This window comes from Nannospalax galili, unplaced genomic scaffold, assembly GCF_000622305.1.
Source record: "Nannospalax galili isolate Female #2095 unplaced genomic scaffold, S.galili_v1.0 scaffold503, whole genome shotgun sequence".
NCBI classification, from domain to species: Eukaryota; Metazoa; Chordata; class Mammalia; order Rodentia; family Spalacidae; genus Nannospalax; species Nannospalax galili.
The window spans coordinates 375,915-385,888 of NW_008349770.1; the positions used below are offsets into that span (position 1 = coordinate 375,915).

Here is a 9,974-nt window from a genome sequence, read left to right on the forward strand (position 1 = left end):
ACTCTGCGTTAGCAACAGAGCGGAGAACGCTGGCACTCTGCGTTAGCAACAGAGCGGAGAACGCTGGCACTCTGCGTTAGGAACCGAGGTGAACGCTGGCACTCTGCGTTAGGAACAGAGGTGAACGCTGGCACTCTGTGTTAGGAAACAGAGAGGTGAACGCTGGCACTCTGCGTTAGGAAACAGAGAGGTGAACGCTGGCAGAGGTGAACGCTGGCACTCTGCGTTAGGAACAGAGGTGAACGCTGGCACTCTGCGTTAGGAACAGAGGTGAACGCTGGCACTCTGCGTTAGGAACAGAGGTGAACGCTGGCACTCTGCGTTAGGAACAGAGGTGAACGCTGGCACTCTGCGTTAGGAACAGAGGTGAACGCTGGCACTCTGCGTTAGGAACAGAGGTGAACGCTGGCACTCTGCGTTAGGAACAGAGGTGAACGCTGGCACTCTGCGTTAGGAACAGAGGTGAACGCTGGCACTCTGCGTTAGGAACAGAGGTGAACGCTGGCACTCTGCGTTAGGAACAGAGGTGAATGCTGGCACTCTGCGTTAGGAAACAGAGGTGAACGCTGGCACTCTGTCCTCTGCCTCACCATCCTCCATAGCTGGATTCTAGAACCATCCCTTTCCAATGCTCCACCCCTTTCCTTGTGGGGACCCTAATCTCATGACATACTTCACTTACTCAACCAAAATAGAATCAACCTAGTCAAGAACAAAGAATTTTCCATGGGGACTGTAATACCTGGAGACAAAATGTGTAGGGTGTTATAAATCAGTGACTGCTTGTAGTTTAAACTCCAAGAGGGTTTCACATCTCTGTGCATCAAGAGTTATGATTGGTTCTCTAAGTCCAAACTGTTTTGACAGACAGGGAGTACGGAGTCTCGGGAAGCAAAGACAATGACTCTGTAGTTACACAGGTAGTAATGACCCTTCAGAATACCGTGGGTGGTTTGCAAGAGCGTCAAGGAGCCAGACAGCTCTGTTGGAAAGTTCCGCAGTGGGTGTTCCCAAGGCCTCCCCATGTCTGAGGTACTTTTCTCTGCTTTGATTTTCCTCCTTGACAATTCCCCTGTGGTGTTGGGTGCCTGTTGACGGATGCATGTCATTCATAGACTGTAAGTCCCCCTGAGCGGGGCATCTGGACTTATTTCAGCTCAGTATTTGCCACGTAAGTAGAGGCAAATTGGCCTTGACCACCCAGTCTTCTACCCCAGCCAGGGGCTCCACCCCCAGTGCAGTCAGGATGTATGTGTGCAGTTCAGGCGAGGCTGGTCGGGGCCATGTGGAGAACATGAGCATTCAATGAAGAGCCTATGGGGGTTCCACAGAGAGAGCTCACAGGGAGGACTCTCACCCTTCTCACGTCTGCCCTCCCCCCACAGTTTTCCCTTTCATCTTGACTAGAGGAATAAATGAGAGTGTGAGAATAGAGGGAGGAGCCCCAATAATCAGACTAGAAAGGAAAAGGGGGGCCCTAGAGCCCACCGCCTCTGAGGCCTTGGAGACACACATTCTCAGTAACCGCTGATTTTCCCAGCTCAGCAAAGACAAGAGATTAAGCCTTGAGTGTCTGGTGACATGCGTCTTGCTCATTACCCTCTGACTAGACTGGAATGGACAGCTGAGGTGGGGTTACCTGCCAGATTGGATGCCAGTGGCTTCAATCAGCAGCAACAGGACCTGGGGCGCCACTGAAAGGCAGGGAGCCTCTGTCCTGCCTGTGTCCGGTTCAGTCGCTGTGAAGTCGTTACCAGGCTCGGTCCTAGCATGACTGTGGAAGTTGTAGTGTGCTGAATAATGGCGAGAGAAAGCCTGCGTCTGTTCAGTATTCCCTGGCAGTTAGTTGAATCTGCAGCTGTAGAACGTGTGGATACAGAGGAATAGTTAGTTGCGCTTTTAAAATCCAGTCTGGGAGCCGGGTGTGGTGGCGCACGCCTTTAATCCCAGCACTCAGGAGGCAGAGGCAGGCAGATCTCCATGAGTTCAAAGCCAGCCTGGTCTACATAGTGAGTTCCAGGACAACTGGGGCTACAGGGAGACTCTGTCTCAAAAGACCAAAAAAACAAAATCCAGTCTGGAGGACCAGTGAGGTGGCTCAGCCAGTAAAGGCCCTTGACATGAACTTTGTGAATGACAGTGTTATGTCGTGATGTCAAAGACTTGGACACAGCAGCCTGAGAGAGGACGGTACTGAGCAGCTTACTTAGGACTTGCGGTGCTGGCAGAGGCCCACCACTGTGTTCCCGGACAGCTCCTTTTCAGTGTGGGCATCGGACCCAATTCCTCACGCATGGTAGGAAGATGCTCTGTCCATCGCGCTCAGCTGCCTGGCAGTCACCCGCCTCTCTCTCCAGATCTGCTTCATGAAGAACAGAGTGAACCTGAGACACCACCAGAGCGGACTTGACAGAGAGTTGCATCTCGAGGTGTTCCAAGAGCCCTGGGGTTTGCATACTGGAGACAGAGTCTACACTGACTAGTCTGTTTCTGTTTCTAGAGAAGCTACACAAATATATTTCAAGAGATTGGCATTTGTGGGTAGAGGTTTTTCAAAAGATAACTTTGAAAACTAAAACAGCAAACGTCTCATCTTTAGAGTAAAATAGCACCGATATCTTGAGGGCTTTGGGGTTTTGTTTTGTTTTATTCTGTGTTTTCCAGACAGGGTCTCCCCGTAACCCCAACTGACCTAGAACTGACTGTGTCGACCAGGCACAGAGATACGCCTGCTCCTGCTTAAAGGAGGATTAAAGGTGTATACTACGACACCCAGATTAAACTGTGAAGTCTTTTAATATATTTACTAGCACAGACACACACACAGAGACAGACAGACAGACACATGTAAAGAAAAAGATGGTTAGAGCTATTCATGACAATGGTGGCCAAATACTATAAGGTCCTGGGATTTATCAAAACAAGCAACATATCAGGGCTGGAGAGATGGCTCAGCAGTTAAGAGCACTGGCTGTTCTTGCAGAGGACCCAGGTTGGATTCCCAGCACCCACATGGAGGCTACAAACCGTCCTTAACTCCAGTTACAGGGGATCTGATGCCCTCTTCTGACCTCTGCAGGCACTGCACAACATGGATACACTTACATACACTCATACACAAAAAATAAAAAATAATAAAAAAATTTTTAAAAAACAAGCAACATCCCCACCATACCCTCAAGGTACATTTTTGGAAAATGTGAAACCTAAGAACAGCACCATGAACTTTCACCTAGATCCAACGATAGAACTAGTTTTAACAGCTTGTTTTCTTTTGCCTGTCACACATACATATCAAGTAAATTGCTGATATGAAAGAGCTTTCCTTTTCATTGCCTTTCCTCTGTCTGTAAATAAACCATGCCAAATGCACCATTTGTACTGAGAGTAATCACACAGTGTCTTCTCCACAGTCGAATCTGCCAGATGACATCTTTGAGAGCGAAAAGCCATCTGAGAAGACACCTCTGTCCCTCAGCTTCAGCGACCTGCAGGACACAGACGGTGCCTTCACCTCCAGCTCAGCCACCTCACCATCCAGCTCATACTCGGCCCATCCTGAAATTACCATCACCCCTGCTGAGCTCACCCAGAGCAGCCTGTCCTCCCAGAACGAGGTCACGGAGGACAGCAGCTCAGCATCTTCCAGGAACTCCTTGGGTGAGGACCACGAGCCAAAGTCCCAGGGGATGAGCAACACGGTGCAGCCCAGGCAGCCCGACTCCGCCGCAGGGGCCGGTGCCGAGCACCTGTTCCTGGAGAATGGTGTCGCCGAGGCCCTCCTACAGGAGTCGGATGAAGCCTCTGAGCTCAAGCCTGTGGAACTGGATGCTTTTGAGGGAAACATCACAAAGCAGCTAGTGAAGAGACTCACCTCAGCCGAGGTACCAGTGACCAGTGAGAGGCTTCTCTTTGACGGTCCGGTCAGTAGTGAATCTGAGGCCGCCCAGTCCTTTCTCGACGGCAGCCTGGAAGATGCCTTCAATGGGCTCTTCCTTGCCCTGGAACCACACAAGGAGCAGTACAGAGAGTTCCAGGATCTGAACCAAGAAGTCCTGCACCTGGATGATGTGCTCAAAGTAAGTACCTTTTCTGAAAAACTGGATTCAGTTTGGAGAAAGGCATCTTAAACCAACATTCTATTTACGATAACAAATCCTGTCCCATCACAGGACCCATGTGTGGCTACACATAAGTGGCACTGATTTTGAATACCAGTTACACATATTGATTTTTATTTTCCCAATAACAAATCAACTTAGCTAAATCCGTTAGGAATTTGTTTACAAGTTCTAAAGAAGGCCTAGGGCTAAGGGAGACGGCTCGATGGTGAAGTAAGTATGAAGACCTGAGTTCGATCCTCAGCATTGGCCCACGCTTGTAATCCCAGCTCTGAGGGTCAGAGACAGAAGGTTCTCTGTGGTTGGCCAGCCAGTCAGTCTAGTCTACTCAGCGAGTTCCAGGCCAGGCAGAGACCCTGCCTCAAACATACCTCAGGAACAACACTGGAGATTGGCCCCTGGCCTCCACGTGCACACACACACACGAGTATGCATGCCCTCATACACGCACAGACACACCAACAACACACACAATGCCCGACACTGCTGCCATCCCAAGGCTACTCAGTCTAATCCCAAATGTGAAATATCAATGTTTGTTCATCATGGTCTTCCAGATGCTACAAGATAGGGTCTTTCTGAGGGTGCCAGGGAAACAGGGGAAGTAGGCCAGCCCCAAGGTGACAGCCAGCCTGTCCTCACAGCACCACCTGTGGGAGGAATCCCTTCCTCATTTGACCCAGATCAGCAAGCTGAGTATGCATACCCTCATACACGCACAGACACACCAACAACACACACAACGCCCGACACTGCTGCCGTCCCAAGGCTACTCAGTCTAATCCCAAATGTGAAATATCAATGTTTGTTCATCATGGTCTTCCAGATGCTACAAGATAGGGTCTTTCTGAGGGTGCCAGGGAAACAGGGGAAGTAGGCCAGCCCCAAGGTGACAGCCAGCCTGTCCTCACAGCACCACCTGTGGGAGGAATCCCTTCCTCATTTGACCCAGATCAGCAAGCTGAGGTCTCAGGGGAATGAGCCAGGGCACCACAAAGTACAGCAGAGGTCCTTTCATGCATGGGGTGATCAGACAGGGTAGAGGAATGAGAGGAGGAAGAAGGGGTGGTTCCCCTCAAGTAGAAGCTGTTAATGCTGAAGTTCTCAGCCACCTCGGAACAGATGTGTGTGCACTTAACATACAGGTGAAAATTCAGAAAATGCAGCACAGGAAGACGGGAGCACACAGCCAGTCTTTCACCCGTTTCCAACTTACACAGTCAGCCAAGGACTTGGATTCTTTAAGGATATGTTCTGTAAAGTAAGCTTGAAAGTAAGGTTGCTGTGGCACTCTCTCTCTCTCCTCTCCATTTTTCATACTCATGTAGCTCCAGAGATTTGTGCCTGGGGTAGATGCTAATTCAGCTGATTTGTGCCTGGGGTAGATGCTAATTCAGCCTCTGACACTCGAGTTTCTTAATGACCGGGACAGCATTCACAGGTAGACCCTCTGAGAGGGGAAGGGCACTTAGAATCTGCTTTCTGTAGAACACAGCTTAAAAGCACCTGCTCAGGGCTCAGGCATGAAGGCACCTGGGTGATCCTCCCCCAAGTATCTCATCCACATGATTGACCAGCTTTGCCTTGTACACAAAAGGTGTTCGTTTCAAAGAGCTAAGGCACATGTTGACCCCACCTAAAGAATGTGCCTCAAAGTCAGTCAGTGGTTGGGCTTCTTCAGTGAGGGCTGGGAGGGGTGGCAGCTCCCATTCTAGTCTAAAGGGCAACAGAAACATTAATTCGTTATCTGTTCATTTTGTAAAACCTTGGTAGTCACAGATCCCTTTCTGTTTCAGCCCGCTCCTGTTCCAATACTGTCCCAGTTCTAGCCTGCTAGTGAAATGCTCGCCCATCTCTCTCTTTGTTGTGACCAATATTTAAAAGCCATGCTCAAGTTGTCAGCAAGATCTAGCTGCACAGATCTTAGACTTAGGAAAGAAGACTCAAGAGGCAGGCTGAACCCCCACTTCTCCCTTCTCTCCCTGAGATTGCCGGCGTCACTGTGAGTTGGTCTGGGGCAAGCGGCTCTGTATGCAGCGGATGCAGCTGCAGCTGGACAAAGCTCTCTTTTTTCCTCCTTTACATTCCTAGGGTGCTAAACACCTTGAGGATCAGAGACTCAGTGATGCTGCTTCCCGGACGGAGATCACTAAGGGTGAATGAGACAACGTGACCTAAAAGACTGAAAGACATTGCCCCTGTGCTTCTGTGCTATCCTACGTGTCAGAGGCAGACCCCCCCCCAGGCCCTTCCTACCTTTGCTAAGAATCATCAAAGAGTGGCACCTAGCTGGACGGAGGACATTTAGTGCGTCTGACTTATAGGACTTGTTCAATACACCCCAGCATCCTCTTCTCTCTGTCTCCAGGTTACCCTGCTTCTGTAAACCCCCAGCAACCTGCTGTGAGAAGGGCTTGTCCCCACAATCCCAGGGCCTTGTCAGAGGGGTGACAGGGCTCACTTCTCTCAAGTCAGACCTCCAGAGGAAGCAGGGTTAGTTCCCATGATGCCCAAGCCACTTTTTAAAAACATTTTTGTTTCATTTTTATGTGTATGAGCATTTTGCCTGCATGTATGTAAGTGCACCATGTGTCCAATGCCCATGGAGGCCAGAAGAGGGCAACAGATCCCTAGAATGGGAGTTACAGATGGTTGTGAGGTGCCATGTGGGTGCTGGGAATCAAACCAGGATCCTCTGTAGGAGCAGCCAGTGCTCTTAACCACTGAGTATCTCTCCAGCCCCCAAGTCACTCATTTGGCTCCTGTGATCAGCTGTGAATGTAACATTGCAATGCAGGGCTTCCTCCCTACGTAGTCCAGGACTTTAGACAGAGAGCTCCAGCTCAGGACTCAGCATCAGCACCTGGCTCCGGTCAGCAGTGACTAGGGCTTTAAAATGTGTCCTCTGAGTCGCTCTCACTGTTTTGTTTTGCTCGAGGCAGAGCCGTGGTATGTTGCCCAAGCTATTTTGAACTGGTGAGCTTGTGCTCACCCCAGCTCAGTCTCCTGAGTGACTGGGACTACAGGTGAACACAGTGCCAGCTTGCTTATTCTATTTTATTCAGCAATGAGCTTTATACCAAAGAAATGCATTAAGCCTATTTCCCAAGACTTTCGGGTTGAACATTCTTTAAGTTTTTATTACTTTAACAGAACTTTCAGAGAGAAGTAAGGCTTCCCACCCCCAGCACCCCCAGTGACCCCACGATCAACTCACCACAACAGCCCCAAGTGTTCCTCCCCGTATACTTCCATCCAGATGCTTTACAAATGCAACTGTCTTGCCACGTTGCCTGTGGTTGTACCTGTTTCTCTGAACATGAAGATTTTAAATGCCAACCAAAAATAAAGGCTTGGAAAATGATAAGGTGTCGCGTTTTCCACTGGCGCCCATGAGGCCTGCTGGCCTGGTCCTCTGGGGATGTTGATGTTCTTCTTGGTACCTTCTGCTTTCGCAGTGCAAGCCGGCAGGCAGCCGCAGCAGGTCTTCCAGCCTGAGTCTTACAGTTGAGAGTGCTTTAGAAAGCTTTGACTTTCTCAACACCTCAGACTTCGATGAGGAGGAAGAGGATGCTGATGAGGTCTGCGGAGTGGGAGGAGGAGCCGACTCTGTGTTTTCAGACTCCGAGCCTGAGAAGAATAGGTGAGTGTGACCATAGCTGCTCCGCTCTCTTTGTTACTGTCACGGGAGGCCAGGGGCCGATCTCCAGGATGACACTGTCCCTGAGTGGTGTCCAACCCACAGCTCGAAGGCCGTGTGCAGCCACATGTGGCCCAACATAAAATCATAAATTTGCTTAAACTGTTATGCAATTGTTTTGTGCTTTTTCTCTTTGTAACTGGATTGCTCCATTCTCAAGTGGGCACTCTGTAGACGGTACTGTGCAAAGCATCAGAAGGGGGCTGTGGAGATGGCGCAGCAGGTAAGAACACCGGCTGTTCTTGTGGAAGACCTGGGTTCGAATCCCAGCACACACATGGTGGCTAACAACCATCCATAACTCTGGTTCCAGGGGATCTGAATTCCTCTTCTGACCTCTACAAGCATTGCATGATACAGGTGCACTTACACACAGGCAGGCATAATACTCATACACATAAAATAAAAATAAATTAATTTTAAAAAAATTTTCTTTTTAGTCTTTTTGAGACAGGATCTCCCTATATCCCAGCTGGCCTGGAACTCACTATGTAGACCAGGCTGGCCTTGAACTCACAGAGATCTGCCTGCCTCTGCCTCCGAGTGCTGGGATTAAAGGCGTGCACCACCACACCCAGCCAAAATTTTTTAAATTTTCAAAAATTAAAACAGACCCAGGTTCAATTCCCAGCACCCACATGGCAGCTGACAACTGTCTGTAACTTCAATTCCAGGGTATCTGACACTGTCTTCTAACCTCTGCAGGAATTGCATGACACGGACTCACTTACATCCATGCAGGCAATATGCTAATATGCTTAAAATAAAAATAATAAATAAAATATTAAAACAACAACAACAAAAAAGTCAAAAGGCTGGCCACACCTTCGAGATGACTTCTCTTGCAGTTCCTTTTAATTATCAAGTACTACTTCTAAATATTACCCACTTCTTTGAGGTTGAGTAAGGAAAAATAAATCCCTTTTCTTTCTTAGAAAATCTTTGTGACTTCGTGCACATAGATGTGTGTGTGTATTGTGTAAGGTGCAGGATCTACAACATAACCACAAGGCATTAATTCTAAATTAACTATATCTAGGGGCTGAAGAGATGGCTCAGTGGGTAAGAGCACTGGCTGCTCTCGCAGAGGACCTGAGTTCAGTTCCAAGCACCCACATAGCAGATAACAACTATCCTGAGCTGCAATTGAGGGGATCCAAGACCTTCTTCTGGCCTCTGTGGGCATTGCATGCAAAGGTGCACTTACATACATGCAGGCAGAACACTGAGAGACATAAAATAGATGATAGATGATAGATGATAGATAGATAGATAGATAGATAGATAGATAGATAGATAGATAGATAGATAGATAGATAGATAGATAGAGATCGATCGAATAGATAGATGATAGATAGATAGATAGATGATAGATAGATGATAGATAGATAGATAGATAGATAGATAGATAGATAGATAGATAGATGATAGAATTTTAATCTTAATTAAGTCTAGAGAATTCTGTAGTGGGCAGCAGAACGGACCTGGCTCCCCCTGGCATGCATTGCACTTCCAATGCCTTTGGTTTGCCAAGCTCTGATTTCCAGGCTCCTCCTTCTCTTTCCCTTCAGCTCTGTGAACCTTTGCATGAAGTTGAACTCACTGGTATACTTCTCAAAGCCAGACTTAAGTTCCCTTAGAATGTAAAGATGGATGGTTGTCACTGTCACTAGATCTATGTCACTCCAGAAAGAAAATGTGTCACCATCTCCATCAGGTGTCCTCCTGAAGTCAAACCATGTCCTTAGAGCTAGATCCTGGGTCCACTCTGTGGTTTCAAATGAAGCAAAACAAAGACAATGTCTGGTACCCACCTCCACCGCTTCCTGGCATCACCGGTACATGCCCAAAGGAAGGGGCCACCTCCACTGGCCTTCTGCTTCCGTAGGACAGAGGTGACATAAGTAGGCTTTCAACCTACAACCAGCTGTGGCTGCCCAGACTTTGCAGAGCTATCTGTGGGAGGTGCTATTGTTTGGGTTGCTGTTGTTCCTGGGTTTTTTTCCAAAATAAGGACAAGTTTTAAAAAATAAAAACATGAGAACTAAAATGTATCCCTTGAGCAAACTGGGAATAAAGAAAATGAAATTTTTAGCCAGGGAGGTGGTGCACACCTTTAGTCCCAGCACTCGGGAGGCAGAGGCAGGCAGATC

At 48.4% G+C, this 9,974-nt stretch overlaps 1 protein-coding gene across 4 annotated transcripts in view; it reads left to right on the top strand.

The window, feature by feature from the left end:
* Ripor2 (RHO family interacting cell polarization regulator 2) overlaps positions 1-9,974 on the top strand; it is a 98,566-nt gene that overhangs the window by 65,389 nt on the left and 23,203 nt on the right. For 2 of the 4 annotated variants that reach the window (XM_008847083.2, XM_008847084.2), the window contains 2 exons: positions 3,414-4,079; positions 7,580-7,764. In XM_008847083.2, coding sequence (XP_008845305.1) covers positions 3,414-4,079; positions 7,580-7,764 — 851 coding nt within the window. Of the gene's footprint in view, positions 1-3,413; positions 4,080-6,212; positions 7,470-7,579; positions 7,765-9,974 lie in introns of those variants that run through there. The other 2 variants (XM_008847085.3, XM_008847087.3) reach the window with 1 other exon arrangement.